The sequence below is a fragment of the Lepidochelys olivacea genome (genome assembly GCF_965140295.1).
Source record: "Lepidochelys olivacea isolate rLepOli2 genome assembly, chromosome: 1".
NCBI classification, from domain to species: Eukaryota; Metazoa; Chordata; order Testudines; family Cheloniidae; genus Lepidochelys; species Lepidochelys olivacea.
Genome location: NC_140411.1, coordinates 199589384 through 199610014, shown reverse-complemented (window position 1 = coordinate 199610014; position 20631 = coordinate 199589384). Strand labels below are relative to the sequence as shown.

Genomic DNA, 20631 nt, shown 5'->3' with positions numbered 1-20631 from the left:
AGAGACTAACCAATTTATTAGAGCATAAGCTTTCGTGAGCCACAGCTCACTTCCTCAGATGCATATCGTGGAAACTGCAGCAGGCTTTATATATACACAGAGAATATGAAACAATACCTATTCCCACCCCACTGTCCTGCTGGTAATAGCTTATCTAAAGTGATTTCCAGCACAAATCCAGGTTTTCTCACCCTCCACCCCCCCACACAAATTCACTCTCCTGCTGGTGATAGCCCATCCAAAGTGACAACTCTTTACACAATGTGCATGACAATCAAGCTGGGCTATTTCCTGCATAAATCCAGGTTCTCACATCCCCCCCACCCCCATACACACACAAACTCACTCTCCTGCTGGTAATAGCTCATCCAAACTGACCACTCTTCAAGTTAAAATCCAAGTTAAACCAGAACATCTGGGGGGGAGGTAGGAAAAAACAAGAGGAAACAGGCTACCTTGCATAATGACTTAGCCACTCCTTCTCTGTGTATATATAAAGCCTGCTGCAGTTTCCACGATATGCATCTGAGGAAGTGAGCTGTGGCTCACGAAAGCTTATGCTCTAATAAATTGGTTAGTCTCTAAGGTGCCACAAGTCCTTTTCTTTTTGCGAATACAGACTAACACGGCTGTTACTCTAAAACACAAAGTAGTAACATAAATGCATTAAACTTCATATGATCACTGTGAGGCAGATTGTAGATTTTGATTGTACAGAAATAAAGTATACTTAAAGCAAATGCTCCATGGGGGGAAATATCAACTTTCATGTTATGAATATTCCCCCACAAGATTTGGGGAAAATAGACACTTTTTCTTAAATATTTTTTTTAAGAACAGCAACATTCCCTGCAAGTTTCATTTACTTGACTAAAAACATGGAATGAGATAAAATTCTGAAAATTGGTTTCTGAAAGTCCCTGTATTCATTGTCTGAAATACGCACTCAGCTATCTTTTTGTGCCTTCTCCTCAAACAATAAGGTGGTGCTTATGCACCCGTAACTCCCACTGCGGTTCACAGAAGCTGTGTGTATGCAGGGCTACACAGTCAGGAAAAAGGGGGAAGTCATGATTAATCAGGCTAATTTTAATTATTTAAACTCTATCCCACAGAATTCCAATGAAAAGTATCACATGGTAAGTAATGTCTTTCTCAGTCTTGTACAATAACTTCTTCAAGATGTGTTGTCCCTCTTTGCACTCCTCTGTGGGGCATGCATGCACTCCACGTGTCTGAGACCAGAAGATTTTCTGCCTGTGCCATTCTCCTCCTCATGCTCTGAACTGCGAACGTAAGAGGCGGTGCAGACTGACTGCATCTCCAGTTCCTTCTCCACCATGAATCATGTGCAAAGGAACCAAAGCAGAGGGGAAGGAGGGCAGGTAGTGGAATACCTGTAAGGACAACATATCTTGAAGCATTCCAGTTCCTAATTCCCAGTAATTTCTCGTTCTTATTAGAGTGATAGTCCCTCTGTGTATTCCACTGTGGGTGACTGACAAGCAGTATTCATTGTGGAGGACCTCTGTGGTACCAATGACTGGAAGACTGCTGTGCTGGAAGATGCATTAGCTGTTGAAACTTGTATCAGGACGTGTCTCATGAAGGTATGGACAGAACGGCATGTTGCTGCTTTACATATTTCAGTGAGAGGACCATCACAAAATGAGGGTATCCAAGCAGCCTTGGCCCCAGTTGAGTGGGTTCTCACATCTGGGGGGAGGATGGCTGTTAACTTGCAACACAGCACAAGGCAGCCTCATATCCGCTTTGAAAGTCTTTGTGAAAAGATCACTTCCCCTCTCAACCATTCTGCAAAGGACAAAGAGTCTAGACAATATCTTCTTTGTAGGTAGAATGCCAGAGCCTGGTGGATATCTAGAGAATAAAGTATCATGTCCTCACTGGTGACATGTGCTTTTGGGAAGAAAACAGGTGAGTGAATTGTTTGATTCAGATGGAAATCCAAGATTATTTTAGGAATAAATTTAGGGTGAAGTCTTAAAGAAACGTTGCCCTTTTGGAAGATTATGTACAGCAGATCAGCCATAAGGACCCCCAGCTCACCTCATCTTCTAGCTGAGTTGATGGCAACCAGAAAGGCAACCTTTATAGATAGGTGGGTCAAAGAGCATGAGGCCAGGGGATTAAATGGAAGCCTTGTTAATGCTGAGAGGACTGAGGTTTCATCACAGGAGGGAAGGTTCTGAACTGACCAGAAGGTTCTGAAGCTAGGGTGACCATCCTGAATTTCAATCTGCAGATAAAGACACTGAGCTGTTTGAGATCTGAGTCTTCATCCTCCTTTTTGGAGGGGGGATTAGAAAGTATTTTGACTAAATACCCCCTCAACACTGGGCAAAGAGTAGCAGCTTTATGGTTCCTGATGAAGATGGGATTCCACTTCTTGAATGAACAACCTCTTGTGAGAGTGGTTCCTGAAGAAGGGTGGAGAAGGGGTTTTGATGGGGGAGAGGAGATTAACTCTATAGCGTAGCCAGTCTGAATGATGTGAAGAATGCATGTGTCAGTCATTATCATCTACCAAGCGTGGGAGAAACAAGCTACATGGCCACCAAATTGTGTACAAGAAATCTGGGAGGACAGACGTGGCGTCTGGAATGATTTGGTCCCCATCAAAAGTGTTTCTTAGCAGCAGGTTGGGGTTGGATGGAGAGGGGCGGGAATGTTTGCTTGCTCTGCTGCACCTTCTGTCATTCCCATGGTGGTTCATAGCCCCTCTGAACATAAAAGTGGTGAGGTGCCAGTCACTGCTTATACCACTGTGGCTGTGGAATTTCCTCCACGGTACTGGAGTATAGATCCCCACAGAGCAGAGGGCTGCCTTTGAGTCCTTCAATGAGTGTAATGAACTACCGGCCTTCTCACAGAACAGACCGTTGTCTTCAAAGGGAAAATCCTCCACTGTAGGTTGGACTTCCCTGAGGACTGAAGCCATGACACTCTACACCAGACAATAGCCAACACCATCAATTGGAAGGCGTGTACACTGCATCAACTGACGTTTGGAGGAATGATCTGGTAATCAATTTACCTTCCTCAATGAGTACTTGGAGCTACACTCTATCCTACAGCAGCTGGTTAGTAAATTCTGTTAACTTAGAGTAATTCACAAAATTGTATTTAGACATTAATGCCTGGCAGGCTGGTTGAAGTAAAATCTTTTCTCCCATATAGGTTCAGAGAAAAGTTTCTTTATCAGAAGGGGTGGATCTTGGTTGATGTTGCCTGTATCTTTCAGTGACTGCTTGGACTATGAAGGAGTTTGGAGCAAGGTGTGTAAGTAAAAATTCTGCTCCCTAGATTGATACAAAGTACTTCTTTTCTGTCCTCTTTGGAGCGGGGGAATATATGGCTGGGGTATGCCAGACTACCTTAGCAGGTTCTAAGATGGAGTCATTAATGGGGATTGCCACCAACTTGGTAGGCCCCATGCTCTGCAGAACGTTGAGGGGTTTATGAGGGGGGATCTGGGGCATCAGCAACCCTCCTTCATAGGTCTTGGAATTCCAGAGCACAAGAAGGAGAAGGGAGCAGGTGCAGACCAATGGAAACTGCTAGCAAACATTTTTCAGCTTCAGGCAGATGTGCACCCCACAGTAGAATACACGTAGGGACCATCACTTGAAGAAGAGCCCTTGAGTTCCAAGTACAGAACTAAATGAGATTAGCACATTTTGTGCATTTACCAAGCCAAATCTTGCTCATGGATGTGCATGCACAATTTTTTTTTCCAATGGGAGCAGCACATGTCCATTCGAGGGCAGAATTTGGCTCAGACTCTGAGCCCCCTCCTCCCCCTCCAAAAACACAAAGTATGGTATTTGGGCTTCTGAGAAAAACTAAAATGTACCTGGAATATAGTGTTCTAAGTAAAAATGTATACACCATTTGACCTTAAAGTGCAAAGTGCACTCATCCACTCAAAACACTGAATTAAGAAAAACAAATCAGTTACCAGTTTTCAAGTGTGGATTTTCAGTTGTTAGAGCAGTTTGGGGCTTGGCTGAAATCTGGTATGTTTCATTTGGAACTGAAAGTGAAAACGTCAGAACTTATTAAATGTACATCATGTCTTCTTAAAATCAGATGCTACAAATTAAATGCAAGAAGGAGGAGGATTAAAACTCTGTTTGTGTAATCCAGAAGTGAAAAGGTTCAGTACTGGAAACCTGGCTCAAAATCAGGCTTTAATTGAAAATATAATCTTTGAGACTAGGAGGATACAAAGCATTAATAAGACAGGCAACAGAAGATTAGGGGGTCAGGGCAGCGCATTGCAGATGACAGTCCAGCCTTGTGCATCAGATGTGTGTTCCTAGAAAGAACAGCAAACAAACTTACTGGAAAATCAGAAGCAGTATTATGCATGAGCCCTGGAGCATGACCAACAAGTAAACAAAAGGGAGAGAAACAAGAAAAGTTTAGCTATTGATAAAAGAATAATTTCAGTCATCTTCCAAAAGCAGAGGGGAAAGGTAATGACAAAAGCTGGCAAAAAAATTCTCATTGCCCAAAGTCACTTTAGACCCATCAACAACATGAAATGTTACAAGGTTAACTGATCTCAGACGCACTGTTTTTGGAGTAGCAGGAAATAAAATATCAGCGACATTTGGGATAGAAGCAAAGGTCAACTTAGTAGTATGCGGGGTTGGGATCAAAGACCAGGTTTTTCTTTTACAAGATAAAATAGCACTCTAATTAAACAATTGCCAACTACAGAAAGTTCATTTTTCAAATACTTAATTAAAGTATTCACATGTATAGCAATAATGCTTTTCCTATTTGTTGTATATTTTAAATTTCCTTACCATCCTCTTCTCAGATGCACACTTCTTCGCAGTTGTGTTAACACTAATGTCCACTGATGTGACCACTGATAGATCTAGTCAACTGATTCCTCCCGTAAGAGTGACTTGGTTACTTATAAGGATGTCTCTCAAAATCATCCTTTAAAAACTTAACCTTCTCTTTTATTAACTATCTGTTTCAATTTTTATTTGTGAGGTACAACAAAAAATGTACAATTTTCTAAAGAACAGAGTTATTGATAATATTCTCTCACAGTGCTAGAGGATTGAGAAAAAGGAAACGATTAAAAATATCATCATCAATTATATTGTCTGCCTCAAGAGCAAATATAATTGACAATTCAAAGACGAGGGTTGGGGCCACCACTTTGGAAAAATTAAGAACTCCTTTTCCTCCTGTCATTACTCACCCTAAAAGTTTTCCTTATTTAATAATCCAACTAAAACTGAATATTTGGAAGATTCCAAAAGGATTTGGATATCTTTCCCTCATTCTTGTGCACAAATACACTTCAGGATTGTGGCCCAGGGCTAAAGAACCAGGAGTCTCCTCCCTTATAACAGTGCATCTGTATTATCTAATGCACCTATCACAATAGTATCTGAGTCACCACTAGTTTTCCCATCTCTCCTATTATTACTGATTAGAAGAGTCTCTTTTCTTAGGGAAAATGCAGATCTAAAAACTGAACCTTTTGCCTAGAACAAAGTGATCTAGAAAGTACCGTCCCTGACCAGATTCTTCCCTCAGTTAGATGGTGTAAATCTGAAGACATCTTACTGAAGTCCATGGCATTATTCTAGGTTTGCACCTGTTCAACAGAGCAGAAAGTCTCTACTCTTTGCAAGTTCCAGAGAGGAACAGTTGTGTAAAGTCTTACGAGCTTCAGAATAAAATGCAAGGCTCATCTTTTTTTGGCTAAGCCTGAGCTTGGCTAGTGTCACCGGACTCTTTTGGAGTCTGATTCTGAGACCTGAATTCAGAGGATAGTTGAAAAGGTGAGGAAAGCCTTATCAGTTCATGGTTCCCTTTCATACAATAATTTCCATAAGAAGAGTGATGGCCGCTATAGAAATGCATATATATCAAAGATGCATCAAGGGGTTCTATGGGTTAAAAACAATCCACGGATATTACTTAAATTCAACATGAAACGACTGTGAACAAATGGCTGACTTGTCACCTGTTTTCCAGAAGGAGAGATTCAAATCACGCTAGCCTGTTCAATGTCCTCTTCTTTTACAATTCACTATTGTGTGCTCAATTAAATAAAAAGACCTTAACATCTTTCAATATGCCATGTTCGTCAATTCATCAAGGCACTAACCAATGTCAACATGTGTAGCTAAGCTAGTGCCACAATAACATTTTTAAAGATTGTAAGCCTCTATATCGAATTACAGAAATAATGCAATTACCAGGTTTAGTCTGTGGTACTTCTGGCCTGACAGATGTTTTGGGTTTGGATGGAATGAGTCGTGTTTCTTTTGGAGCTGAAAGAAAGGAGAGGGATTATTATTGTATTCTTCAGGAATCATAGTCCAATGCCATGTTTGGCCCACAGAAAATACAAGCCTGCAATAAAGACAATAACAATTACATGATTTTCTGGAAGCTGAAATAAAATGACTGCTCAAAAGGAAGAAAATTAACAGTGCTGCGCTGTGGGATGACTTGATATAGTGATCAAAGTGGCCAAAATTTGATACTCTGAGAAAGCGGGACCACTCAGTTTTGACAGATAAGAAATAATAGGTTAATGGGTGCTTCTGAGCAGGTTTGATAGTGGCAGAGAGATAATTTCTAAGACAGAGCTGTGAGTCTTCCACGGCAAAGGATGTGCATACATGTAGAAGGAGAATGAAAGAGAATGAAATGTTGCAGTACCAAATAACTTTCTAGAAGAGTTTTCTTTGGTGAAAAGGGAAAAATACCAATATAACAATTTCAGTAAGGAAACTTCTTTACCCATTGTTGCCTTTGTCTGTTTAGAGGTGACAGAAGGTTTTGTTATGAGTGGCTGTTGGGACGTTCGATGTATTGCTGTTGGGGAAAAATGCAAAGAATCTTAAAATAAAAAAAGAATTGATGAACTTCAGTTTTGCACACAAGATAAAACAAAAACTGCAATGGAAATAGTTAGCGTTTGGGTTATTCAAAGCAATTGCCTTACCCCCGCCCCAAAAGGGTCAATTTACAAATCACAGAATAACACAATATCAATTATACTGACTGTTGACAGAAACAAATTGACTAAGATCTTCCTTGTAGCTTCTTGCTTTATATTTGTAATACAATATACAAGCAGTGGTGAGATAGATAGAAAAGTATCCATTTTAAAATTGCTTTTTGTTCTAATATAATACTACTACTTAGTTCTTATATAGCACTTCTAATTGGTACATCTCAAAGCACTTTACAAAGGAGGTCATTATAACGATCCCCATAGGGGAAGTGTAAGACACAGATAAGAGAAATGACTAGAAAGTAATTAGAAAGGATTTCATGTATGTAGCCACCCAAACGTTTTTTTAAAAAACAAAACAAAACAGTGAATCTTCCAGTACTGAAACAATGACGGTTCATCACGTGCCATTCCTTGAAAATCCTTTGGAAACGAGAAATAGTGGCATGGGGTTCAGCCTCTCCTTTTTGGGATTATAAATCTGTCAGCTTTAAAGTATTTTTGGTTTTCATATGCAGAGGTGTACATTTTGCCATCACTTACCTCAGCGCAACACAGCTGAATAGAGCTACACAGGAATAACTAAGGAGAAATTGGCTGAATGCTTCTGAAAAGCACAACAACTGAGGTCTGGCTAAATGAATGATTAAACCTTAATATACAGAATTACAAAAATGACTCAATTACCAGGTTTGGTCTGTGGCATTCCTGGCTTGATGGATGTTTTTGGTTTAGTAGGCATGAACTGTTTTTCACTTGAAGCTGAAATAAAAAAAACAAACACCCCTGGACTATAATTGCAAATTTCTATAAGGAAATACACTGTGATTGCGGCCTTCAAGGAAATGTGTGTCCAATAACCTGTGAGGCAAATTATGCAAGCGCAATGCTGAAAATCACTTAGTATGAATGCCCAAAAAAGAAGAAAAAATTATGCTGCATTTTGTTTCAATAATAATTGCTATGTATGAAGTGGGTGGCATTCCCAGTGTTATGAGAACGTCCACCTCTTGATGAAACAGGAGAAAGTTGTTGACAAAAAGAGACACAGAACACGATACAATGAAGGAGCTGCTCAAGCTAACCTGACAAAAGATAACTTATTCGGACACTACTGGCCACATTCTCCTGTATGTGAATGTCTGAGGACAGAATTGGACACTGTTATTTTTCTGTTAGAACTCCCCTCCACCTAACTGGATCTATGGATCAGCCCCCCTGATTCCAGCTACAAAGTTACTCAATTCTAAGTTGTTCTACATATCTTTCAGCCAAGAACTCTTGCCATGCAGCATATCCTCAACTGAAAAAATATTATTAGGAATATGCTTAGTATTTATGGCAATTTTTTTTTTTAGTGATAGTGGTGGGGTCTGTGATCCATATTGGTGTGAAAAAGTAATGGACAGGGACTATCATATCCTCACAATAGGCAAATTTACCACAATGTGGATATTTGGGTGTTAAAGGCAATTCAAATAAAAACATTATAAACCCACACACTGAAGAAATGTTTCACCCCATGTGTGGGATCTCAAGTAACCTAACGAATATACAATAATATCTGGTGAAGATGTAGATAGCTCATAAGTGACTGCTAATGCATACATCAAGTACTGATTCTTTTGCTCTTTCAGAGCAAAAACAGGACATTGTTTTAGTAAAATATTCATATAATAGAAAATTTTAATTTCTGGAGCTACCGAGAAACAGTATAAACCAGCAATTACAATATAGATATTAGTATCTACTTAGATGGAGAAAAGTTGCACCAATTTAATTTTCAAAACATTGGCCAACATCCCTGCCCATCCTGACTAATAGCCATTGATGGATCTATCTTACATGAACTTCTCTAGTTCTTTTTTGAGCCCTATTATATAGTCTTGGCCTTCACAACATCCTCTGGCAAAGAGTTCCTCACGTTGACTGTGCGTGGTCTGAAAAATACTTCCCTTTGTTTCTTTTAAACCTGGGGTGCCTATTAATTTCATTTGGTGGCCCCTAGTTCTTGTATTATGAGAAAGAGTAAATAACAATTCCTTATTTTCTTTCTCCACACCAGTCATGATTTTATAGATCTCTATCATATCCCCCCTTCGTTGTCTCTTTTCCAAGCTGAAAAGTCCCAGTCTTATTAATCTCTCCTCATATGGAAGTCGTTCCAGACCCCTAATAATTTTTTTTACCCGTTTCTGAACCTTTTCCAATTCCAATATATCTTTTTTGAGATGGGGTGACCACATCTGCATGCAGTATTCAAAATGTGCGTGTACCATAGATTTATATAGAGGCAATATGATATTTTCGGTCTTATTATCTAACCCTTTTTTTATGATTCCCAGCATTCTATTAGGTTTTTTGACTGCCGCTGCACATTGAATGGATGTTTTCAGAGAACTATCCACAATGACTCCAAGATCTCTTTCTTGAGTAGTAACAGCCATTTTAGACCCCATCATATAGCATGCTACATTTATGAAATGAGATGTTACAGCTGTTAAACCAGTCTGGTCAGTTCTGGCTTGAAGCATGCTTAGTGTGTTGTGGACAAAGTGTAAAATGAATGTGTTCTGAAAGAAAAAATAACTCTTATTTCTCATAGCTCACAGTAAAAATGAACTGGAATCCACAGAAGCTAGCATAGCACCTACGCCCGAATTACCATTGAACACTCTGGGTAAATACTATGTTTAGGCTACTTTCTTTGCAGAGTGAGGGCTACCATAGACTGCTTTAGTGAAATCTCTCTCCCCTGACTGTGCTTTGTGTGAAGAAATCCTTCCTTTTGTTTGTTTCAAACCTGCTGCCTATTAATTTAATTTGGTGATCCCTAGTTCTTGTGTTAGAAGAAGGAGTGAATAACATGTCCTTATTTACTTTCCCACACCAGTCATGATTTTATAGACCTCTATCATATCCTGCCCCTGCCATCATCTCTTTTCCAAGCTGAAACAGTCTTATTAATCTCTCCTCATATGGAAGCTGTTCCATACCGCTAATCATTTTTGTTGCCCTTTTCTGAACCTTTTCCAATTCCAATATATCTTTTTTGAGATGCGGCGACCACAGCTGCACACAGTATTCAAGTTGTGGGCACCACAGATTTATACAGAGGCATTATGATATCTTCTGTCTTATTCTCTATCCCTTTCCAAATGAGACCCAACATTCTCAACATTTTTGACTCCTGCTGCACACTGAGTGGATGTTTTCAGAGAACTATCCACAATGACTCCAGAATCTCTTTCTTGAGAGGTCACAGTTAATTTAGACCCCATCATTGTAAATGTACAGTTGGGATTATGTTTTCCAATACGCGTTGCTTTGCATTTATGAATACTGAATTTCATCTGACATTTTGTTGCCCAGTCACCCAGTTTTGTGAGGTCCCTTTGTAACTCTTTGCAGTCTGCTTTGGACGTAACTATCTTGATGAGTTGATGTACAGAGTGCTATCCTGCCAGACACTAAGTCACCAAGTAGACCCTACGCACTTAGAAGTTCTGTAGTGTGTGCACCACAGAACTTTTACAGCCTGGTAGCAGAGTCTACATGGCCAGTTCGTGAGTGGCAAGCTAGTGCATTGTGGATTTACATCCCAACTTGTTGCACACTAAGTCTCTGTGTGGACAAGCCCAAAGATTGAGAAGTATCTGTATTCTGGGAAGAAGTCTGAGAGGCAAGTCACCTATCTGAAAAGCTCATAAAGATCCTAAAAAGTACACCACAGCCAGCTAGATCATATTGTACAGTTATCAAAGAGCAATTCTAGTATGTGGTCTTTCCCGAAGTAAGGTAGCAGAACATATGACTGCTATTTTTCCAAAATCAAATGAAACTGAAGCATTTTCTCCATCTGTTATGAATTCAAAAATTCAGATTGGACTGACGGGTCCTGCTGCTGTAAAAAAAGATCTGTTCATGTGAGGAACAGCAAACAACATTGCGTGCTCAGCGTCAAAGGACAAGCATGCATCTAGAAGCAGAGGAAAGTTTGATGATTATATTTAATGGCATAAAATGAGCTTCTCCTGGGAACTTCTTCTCTGATGGGGATGAAAACAAACAAATCAAACCGACTACCTATTGAATAAGTATTATTACCCATTGTTGTTTTTGCTCGTTCAAGAGAATGAGGAGTTGTAGCAGTGACTGGCTCTTGGACGGATGGAATGACTCCTGCTGGAAAAAATGTAGATAAATCCTGAGAGAGATGAAGGGACTCAATGAAGCTACACAATTTATATTAGATGAAGATCTGGCCCAGGAGGTTTTAAAATAGCAAGCATTTGCAATCAGAGACTTACAAGATATAAGTAGCTACTATTAGGCTTTATTTAAAAGGAGTTTTGAGGGGGTTTTTTGTTTTGTTTTTCTAAAGAGAAAAACATTTAAACATGAACAAGAGTACCTGTGGCACCTTAGAGACTAACAAATTTATTAGAGCATAAGCTTTCATGGGCTACAGCCCACTTCATCGGATGCACAGAATGGAACATATAGTAAGAAGATTATCTTCTTACTATATGTTCCATATATATACAGAGAAGGTGGAAGCTGCCATACAAACTGTAAGTGGCTAATTAACTAAACATGGTGGCACATACTCTACATTCATGACAGGTTTCAGAGTAGCAGCTGTGTTAGTCTGTATCCGCAAAAAAGAAAAGGAGTACTTGTGGCATCTTAGAGACTAACAACTTTATTTGAGCTACAGCTCACTTCATCAGATGCATTCAGCTTATGCTCAAATAAATTTGTTAGTCTCTAAGGTGCCACAAGTACTCCTTTTCTTTCTACATTCATGCTGTTCCTTGTTTATATGAAAATTCTCTGTAGTAGGCTCTCTTTACTTTATACACACACAGATGTATCTATAAAAATAGACAGGTATAGGTAGCAAAATTCAGATAGAGATCCAGATTTCCCTGAAGACTGAAAAGCAATTCGATCCAGTGTTTTGGTTCAGGGCTCTGTTAGTACAAAGTAATCATACTGTGCACAAAGATGAAATAGGAGAACTTTTAACACTGCCTGAACATGTGTATTAATTTTCCGATGGTATCATTAATAATATACTTAGCTTTGCAATGGTTGTTACAACAGTTTCTGACTAGGTATGGTTAAAACCAGAGGTGGACAAAATTTTTCACAAGGAAGGTTTTCCCACCAAAAATTATGGATTTTGTCAAAACTGAAATTTTTCACAGTAAAATGTCGATTCCGATTAAAAATTTTGGTTTTCTGCAGGGAATTTCCAAACAAACAATTTTAATTTTGACTTAAAATGTTGTTTTGGTTTGGTTTTGTGGTTTAAAAAAACAAAACAAAATGGAACATTTTAAGTCAGTTTGTCAATTTGAAATGAAAAATTTCATTTAATTTAATTTGACATAATATTTTGTTTTTATATTTTTATACAAAAAAAATTGCCATTTTAAGTCAAACAAAACATTTTTTTTTCTTTCTGAAATGTTCATTAAAAATTCATTTCAAATTGTTCAGACTTCTCATGGGAAAACTGAAATATTTTAATAGACAAATTCTGAAAAAGAAAAAAGATTTTTCATTTGAAATTTGTCACAGGAAAAAATTTGCTTTTTCAATTAGCTCTGGTTAAAACCCATGTGGACCATACAGAGAGGTCTAATGAGAGGTAAGGATCAATGATGATAGTGGAAAGTTTGTGTTATACGACAAAGGATCAGAGTAAGATATATGTGTCAGCACAGTCTTAGTGTTCTCATATTGATTACATTTCTATACTCTGAGAAATTGGGCCACCCTTAAAACCTTATCAATATGATTTCTCATGCTTTATCTATCTTAGACGTTTATAAAATAGCTCCTATCTGTAGTACTTTTAATAAATCTTTTTTTCTTTTAAATTTTACTCTTCAGCCTTTTGTACATTGACTAGAATATTCTGGGTCTTACTGTAATATAAATAATAAATTAGATACACAAAACAATGTAAGGAGAATGTTATGTAAGTGGTAAAGTTACGAAATGCCAGATTCATGTGAACTTAATTGCTGCACGTTTGTTTGTCCTTCCTGTGCTCTAAATCAGGCAGGGGTCATATGGAACAAATAGTGACGATATAATTAAAGAGAGTATATAACAAATGCACATAAGGGGACTTTGCGAGTTAAATAACATTCTTTGAATGTATTTTTGTATGTAATTGCCTAGTTTTTTTTTTCTAGAGGAAAAAGGTAAAAACAAATTCTATTATGTGCAACTGACAGCCTACCATCATGCCATCAGCAGCAGGATCTGAACCCTGAATCTTCAGCCCAGATTTCTACCGTTTGAACTATAGCACTAACTATATTAGCTGGCATCCAGAGAAGGCTGTTATCTCAGAGAGGGTGGAATGGGTCACAGGCACTATATGCTGGTTCCAGGGTGGCTGAAGGGAGCCTGGCCTGGCCCAGCTCTCCTTGTTTCCTGCCCTCCCCACCTCCTGTCCAGGAGTTGGGGCAGCTCTTGCCTTATGTGGTGCCCCAAAGTGGGGGGATATAAAGGACATTGAGTTCCTGTGTTGGGCCTAAAGTGGGGAGCCCGGCTCAGCTCTCTCTCTACACTGACATATCCCGCTGCTACAGCTGTTCTGGCAGGCTCCAGATGTTCCCAAAGCAGTGTGCTCTACTGCTGGTGCTTTGGGGGTGGTGTGAACTGGACACTTTGAATTGTTTGTCTGTTCAGTTATTGTTTTGGCATGCTGCTAGAATTGTCCTGAGGAATGCAACTGACCAGAGAGAAATGATGATTTTTAACCTCAGCTGAACCTGAAAGGACCTTGATGAGACAAGGGAACCACCACTTCCCGAGTCTGAGGCCTTTTTCTCTGCCAAATTCCCAAGGCATCCTGAAAACAATGGAAGTGTGAAAGTTTCTTAAATATAAATTACAAGCATCTTTTATAATGGAAGGTGTTAGGCAACTGAAATAAAGGGGTTGCTACCAGCTCCCCCTGTAGGATATCAAGGCCCCTTTATTACACTGAAAACAACTGATTGTTTTCATCAGACTCACTACTCAACTGCAGTAAAATGGAGACTACTTTAGCTATAATGATAAAATGTTAGTTGCATTTCTGCTGTTACCATTTTCCCCCCCAACAGTCCATTGTAGAAGAGTTGCTAAAAATGTGAACTTAAGCACAATGAAATGCAAAATAATTTACCAGGTTTAATGTGAGGCACATCTGGACTAGGTGATGTTTTACGTTTGGAAGGAACCCGCTGAGTTTCTTTTGGAACTGAAAGAAAGAACCTCTTATCAATGTTTACGGTCTCCAGGAATAAAAGTCTAACCGCAGGTGTAAAGCCACAGACATTGCAAGATTTCTGCCTGCAACAAGGAAACAAAATTTTTATGGGGACAGTGAAGAAGGCTGAAAGTCATATGTGCACAGGCCTTTAAAAGAGAAACGATGGCCTGGCATGTGAAAGCATTTGAAAAATGATCAAGCAAGCAAGGGACAGACGTCCTTGTCCTGTTTGGAGCCAAGCTGACAAGGATTAAGACAAGAATTTATTAACACAGACAGACATGGCTGCAGGATGACTGAGATCTTTCCATTTGTGTTTCAGAGCAGATAGCTGCTGTACCCAGGCACTTCTCGTCATGATATGCATGCTTAACTCCTGTAGATATCAGTGAAATGAGAAAGTACAAGAGAATGGAAGTGAGATTTTCCTGTGAAGAAAACAGAGTGGATAGAAATCCCCAGTTCCAAACAACAGAGGTATCTAAGAACACAAAAAGAATAAAGTTTAATGAATCATTGAAGGATAGAATAATTCTCTTTAGACTGATCTATGCCTTTTCAATGTTAATACACAATAAGTTCTCTTTTAGTGATCAGTAGATATTTAATTAACATATCTTAACTCTAAAAAGTGGGCCAAATGATGGATTGAGCCTAGGTAGGAGCTGCCAGGAGTCAATAGTTGATCAGTACCTCTCAGGACTGGGATAAATCTTTATAGTAGGCATTTTAAGAGTCAAATTCTGCCCTCAGATGCATGCTTGAACACAGGTCTGAGTCTTCCATATAGACATTCAGCATCAATGAGAGTTGTGCTCACATATGAAGGCATAAATTGCTCCTTAAAGCTTTTCCTATCTTTCCCTAGATAACTTTTGAGAGGCGTTAAAGAGAAAAAGTGACTCCAAATTTCCCTCAGAACACTCTTGTATAAAAAAAGCTTTTAGTATAAAATTAACACTGCTGATTTTTGTTCAGTAACAGTTGAAAAATATCAGTCAAATGTGAACAGTGAAACAAAAATAGCTGTGATGGAAAACACACACTGCAAATTTATTTAGGTCACTAAGTTAGTGTGAAGTGTTTTTATTTGGATTTTGCTTCTGGCAATGGCAGTGAGACTGGTAAACTTTCCACATAAAACTACGACCACCAAAAATACCAATCACATGGCAGAAGTACAGCCTTATGAAGGATTTGCAGTCGTTTGGGCTTTGAGCAGCAGTGCTAGGTAGCTTCTGTGAAAGCCAAAATAATTGGCTGAGAGTCAGCTGATGGAAGTATCTTGAATGGTGGCATTCTATAAGCTCTGAATCCAGTTACAGTAAGCATTAATTGTTAGCTGTGTGCTTGGTATTGTACTAGTTCTTGAAGGAGCCATAAAGGAAAATGCAAAGATAAACAATAATTCACAAAGAAGCCTTAAATCTGGTGCATCAGCCATCTAGGCGTTCACCTTGTGTAAGGGGAATTTCTGGGTACCATTGAGATACCATAGCAGCTATATGGCACCCCTTCCTTGGGACCAGGAGCAGCTAGGCATAAGTAAGAGAAGCCTGAACACTGTGGCTATAGGCTAAAACCATCTTTGCCACTCCCTCACTCTCCACAAATCCTCAGCTGGAATACAGAATCTCTATTTCTGGAACAGCTGGAGTACTGCTTTTCATTTACCACTGCACTTATTTAGTTTTCTGCAATAGCTTGGATAAGTACTTTTATGAATAATATTGCTTTTAAAAAGTGCATTGATTTAACGTGAGACTTTCTAAAACTCTAAGTTATCTAATTATACAAAATAATGGAATTATTCACCAAGAAAATATATGAGTTAGACAAGGTGAGTGAGGTCTTATCTTTTATTGGACCAACATCTACTGGTGAGAGATAGAAGCTTTGGAGCTTACGCAAAGCTCGTCTTCAGATCTGGGAAAGGTATTCAGAGTGTCACAGCTAAATACAAGGTGGAACAGAGAGTGTAGCATACGTAGTTACATATTCTAAGCGACTGTTCAAGGTAAAATGGCCTGTTATCACCTCTCCAGTCATAGGACAAAAAAGGGGGTTAGTGTGTTACAGATTGTTGTAGGGTCTTTATTTAGAATATGATTTTTAGTGTCTATCCAATTATGAATTTAAGCTCCAAAGCTCATCTTTTGAAGGTGTCGTGCAAGTTTCTTTTGAAAATGAGGTCTAATAGGTCAAATATGGAGTGATTGTTTTGTGAAAAGTTTTTGTGCATGAGCATAATGGTGTTTTTGTCTTTCATCATTTTTCTGTGAAAGTTCATTCGAGAGCAGAGTGATTGTCTGGTTTCACCCACATAGTTGTTACTGTGGCATTTAGTGCACTGGACGAGGTACACCAAATGCTGTGATAGGCATGTGTAGGACCCATGGATCTTGAAGTACTGTTGTTGGAAGCACAGATCAGCCTGATACCTGATACCAGATACCTGAGATACATCGATAATATTTTCATCCTGTGGACAGACGACCTAAACTCCCTCATGGATTTCCATCACAACTTCAACAGCCACCAGCCATCCATCAAATTCTCTCTCAAACACTCCTGCATCAGCATCATATTCCTGGACACCATGATCAGTTTCAACAATGGAATGCTACAGTCAGCTATACACAAAAAAAACATGGATCACCACTCCTACCTTCACACATCCAGATACACCAAGAAATCTTATTATCTAGAGCCAGGTACTCACCTATCACAGAATATGATCCAAGGAGAAAGTCCAGGATACACACCTAAACACACTTAAAACCACCTTTGCCAAACAAGAGCACTCCACCAGAGATGTAGATTGCATAATAGAACAGGCCACCCAAATACCTGGAGAAAACCTGCTTCAATATGCCCCCTCACACCCCCTGACAGCAAACTCCTGGCTGTCACCTGTCACCTACACTGGAACCCATACAGGGTATCATTAAACAATTACAATCCATACTCGACAGGGACCACATCCTGAAAGAAATCTTTTCTGAACCCCCTCTTCTGGTGCTCAAATGACTCCCAACCTCTCCAGGCTCATCATCAGAAGCAAGCTCCCCACGGGCTAGGACACACCAATTAAAAGCATCATAAGACCCTGCCATAAAAGCAGATGCAAAACCTGCAGACATATCTCTACTGCTACAACGATCAGTACTTTCCACAGCACACCTTTCAAGATCCAGAAGTCCTACACATGCCTATCACAACATGTGGTGTACCCCATCCAGAGCACTAAATGCCCCAGTAACAACTATGTGTATGAAACCAGAAAATCACTCCACTCTCAAATGAACTCTCACAGAAAAATGATAAAAGACAAAAACATGATATCACCCGTGGCTGAACACTTTTCATAAAGCAATCACTGTATATCTGACCTCTCAGTGAAGTGGTGTTAAGGGGCCACTTCCCTTTGAATGGTCCCTTGGAATATGTGTTAACTTTTTATGCTAAACAATTCCATCTTGTATTTAACTGTGACACTCTGAGTACACTTCTCAGACCTGAAGCAGAGCTCTGGTGTGAGCGCCAAAGCTTGTCTCTTTCACCAACAGAAGTTGCTCCAATAAAAGTTGGTCTCACCCACCTTGTCTCTCTAATATCCTGGGACCAACAGGGCTACGCCACCAGTGAGGAAAAAAAAATCTAATTTTCCTCTGAGTTCAGTTTTGTTTCAAGAAGTTTGTCAGTTTTATTTACATCTGAAGTGAATCAGTGGAAATCTAACTTTAGGGGTGACCATCTGGGCTCCAACTTTCCAGGTAGGAAATGTAACTTTTATTTTGATTTCCATGAATAGGTAGTTACTCAAAAAAGTGGAGTTTCTTACCTCTTTGAAAAGATAAGTCTCATAATTTAATTGATAGGTTCCCTAAAGTACATTAACAAGTGTATGTAAACATTTTCATAACATTACTGATAAAAATGAAAATGGTCATTAAATCTCTGTAGTTTTCATCTGTAGGTGTTAAATGTGAGATCGCAGATGCTCACAAGCTGATGGCTGAGAAGTAGAGACTTGCTATGCTACGATGCTAACGTGTTAGTTTAAAAAAAATTCAGTCCCTTGAAGTACAATTGCGAAAAATAAAACCTTGACATTTAAGAATACAAAACAATGATATAATTACCAGATTTTGTTTGTGGTATATCTGGGCTGGGTGATGTTTTTGGTTTAGATGGGACACGTCGATTCTCTTTCGCGGCTGAAAGGATTCACAGAGTTATACATTAAAACAGGTGTGCTGCCAGGGAGCTTTAATTTAGATTTTTCCAATGGAAAATTAAATTTCTTTCAGAAAATAATTCCAACAGAAAATTCCTGAGCAGAGCTAATAATGGCCGATAGCCTGTCATTACAACACAGCATAGATTAGAGAAGAGGTCAGAGGTTGAAGTGACCCCTGCCTGCTCTGCAGATTGTGGCAGTGGAAGAATGGGTTACACCTTTGCTCCTCCCACTCTCAGTTGTGCCAACAGAACTCTTGTGTAGCTGAAGATTCAGTTTGTGTCTAACTGGGATAATGCACGCTACAGAAGGAAGGGGATTTCTAAAGCACTCTAATGCGTTATGCATTAAGTGGTCTATGTAGACCCTGCTGGTATCACTCAAGGTTCTCTAGTGTGCTTTAATATATATTAAAGCATAACACCTATTGATGTGCACCAGCAGGGTCTACATGGACCAGTTAATGTGCAACACATTACTGCGCTTTAGAAATCACACCACCCGCGGTGCGTGCGCATTGCCATACCCCGTACACACGATCTCAGTCTCTACCTTTTCCTGTTGGTGCTGCCCTTGTATGTTGTATTTTCTGAGAATCTTGCCCTCTTCACCCAGCGTTGCATAAAAATATCGCCAGACAAGCAACAGAAACAGCAAAGATGCGGATCTTCACCATTCACCTTCAGATGGAAGGTGATGTACAAGAACAAACTGGAGGGCTTTTTGGTACCTTTGTCTTTTGACACTAGATAAACAAATCCCTTGAAACTATAGATGCCAGTCAGTAGATAAACAATCTCTCTCCCAAACTATGGAAATTAAGACTAAAGTCTTCTGTTGCATAAGGGCACAACCCCCCCCTCCCCACTGAGTAAAATACTGTAAAACAATGACTGTATATTTCATTAACATGTGTACATATTAGGTAGGGCATGACAGCTGTGGAGCAGAGCATTGTTATAGTAATAGACTTCTGCCATTGCCATAAATATGTGTGTGTGTGTATGCATGCGCGTGCACGCATGCACCAACAATTCTTGGTAGAAAAGTTGCAAAATCGTAAGTGTCACTGCACTGAAATATAGAATTAAGATGCACTTACCAGCTTTAGTTGGTGGCACACCTGGGATGGGTGATGTTTTAGGTTTGGAAGGCAGACGCCGCGTCTCTTTTGGAGCTGAAAGGAAACAACTGGTTTATATATTGTTACAGCTTTCCCAAGTACCACAGTCTGACACCAGCCACAACACAAGACTGTATACATAGTCCTGGAGTACCTCAGTATGAGATACAAAACACTGATATATTTACCAGGTTTGGTTTGTGGCACATCTGGGCTTGGTGATGTTTTAGGTTTGGAAGGAACATGCCGTGCCTCTTTTGGAGCTGAAATAAAGAACTCGAGCATGAAAATAATTATCCAGGAATCTGAACCTGACACCATGTACACCTGAACATGAATGAAAGTCAGGTGTGCAAAGGAATTTCAAAGAAAACATTGTGTTGTTGGATGGTATCTGTATCGAGATCAACTAAGCATGGGGTAGGATTACTCGCTGAGTTTGAGCCCAGGAAAAAAACAAGGGACATTAGAGAAACTGCAAACACAAACAAATATGGCTTCAGAAAGATGGAGTATTTCTGGATGCTCTAGAGAGCAAACAACTTAAATGAAACTACATTCCTGTAAAGGAAAATATGCAAAGGTGGATATGAAAATGAAAAAGGTACCTAGAAAAAAAGACTGTTTAATCATGAAAAGTGATGACAGATGACCCCATTGAGCAAGAACCTACCATGCCTACATCTCTAATGAGAAGGAAAAAGAAATATGACCATACCCATAATTACCATGATTACCTAATGGTGTCTTCGGTTGCTCAGTTCTAAAGGTAGCTGCTTCAGGGGCTGTATCAAAAACAAATAAAACATAAAAATAACAATGAAAATCAAAATAGAAGAGAATAATTCTATTTAAAGTCAACTTTATTTATGTCTAAATAACAACTATGCTTTCATCGGTCTGCCAGTAATTAGTAAATATTCAAGAACCTTTATGCTCTAACAACTCTAAACAGCTGA

The 20631-nt window shown here is 39.3% G+C and overlaps 1 protein-coding gene across 1 annotated transcript in view; it reads right to left on the bottom strand.

The window, feature by feature from the left end:
• The window catches only part of ABI3BP (ABI family member 3 binding protein), a 312077-nt gene that overhangs the window by 70668 nt on the left and 220778 nt on the right, over nt 1–20631 (bottom strand). Inside the window, exons 33-42 of the mRNA XM_084636731.1 lie at nt 20410–20457; nt 19861–19935; nt 19652–19726; nt 18452–18526; nt 14220–14294; nt 11132–11206; nt 7712–7786; nt 6808–6882; nt 6258–6332; nt 3983–4057 (exon numbers count right to left, since the gene is read on the bottom strand). Of these exons, the coding sequence (XP_084492857.1) occupies nt 3983–4057; nt 6258–6332; nt 6808–6882; nt 7712–7786; nt 11132–11206; nt 14220–14294; nt 18452–18526; nt 19652–19726; nt 19861–19935; nt 20410–20457 (723 nt within the window). The remainder of the gene's footprint in view (nt 1–3982; nt 4058–6257; nt 6333–6807; nt 6883–7711; nt 7787–11131; nt 11207–14219; nt 14295–18451; nt 18527–19651; nt 19727–19860; nt 19936–20409; nt 20458–20631) is intronic.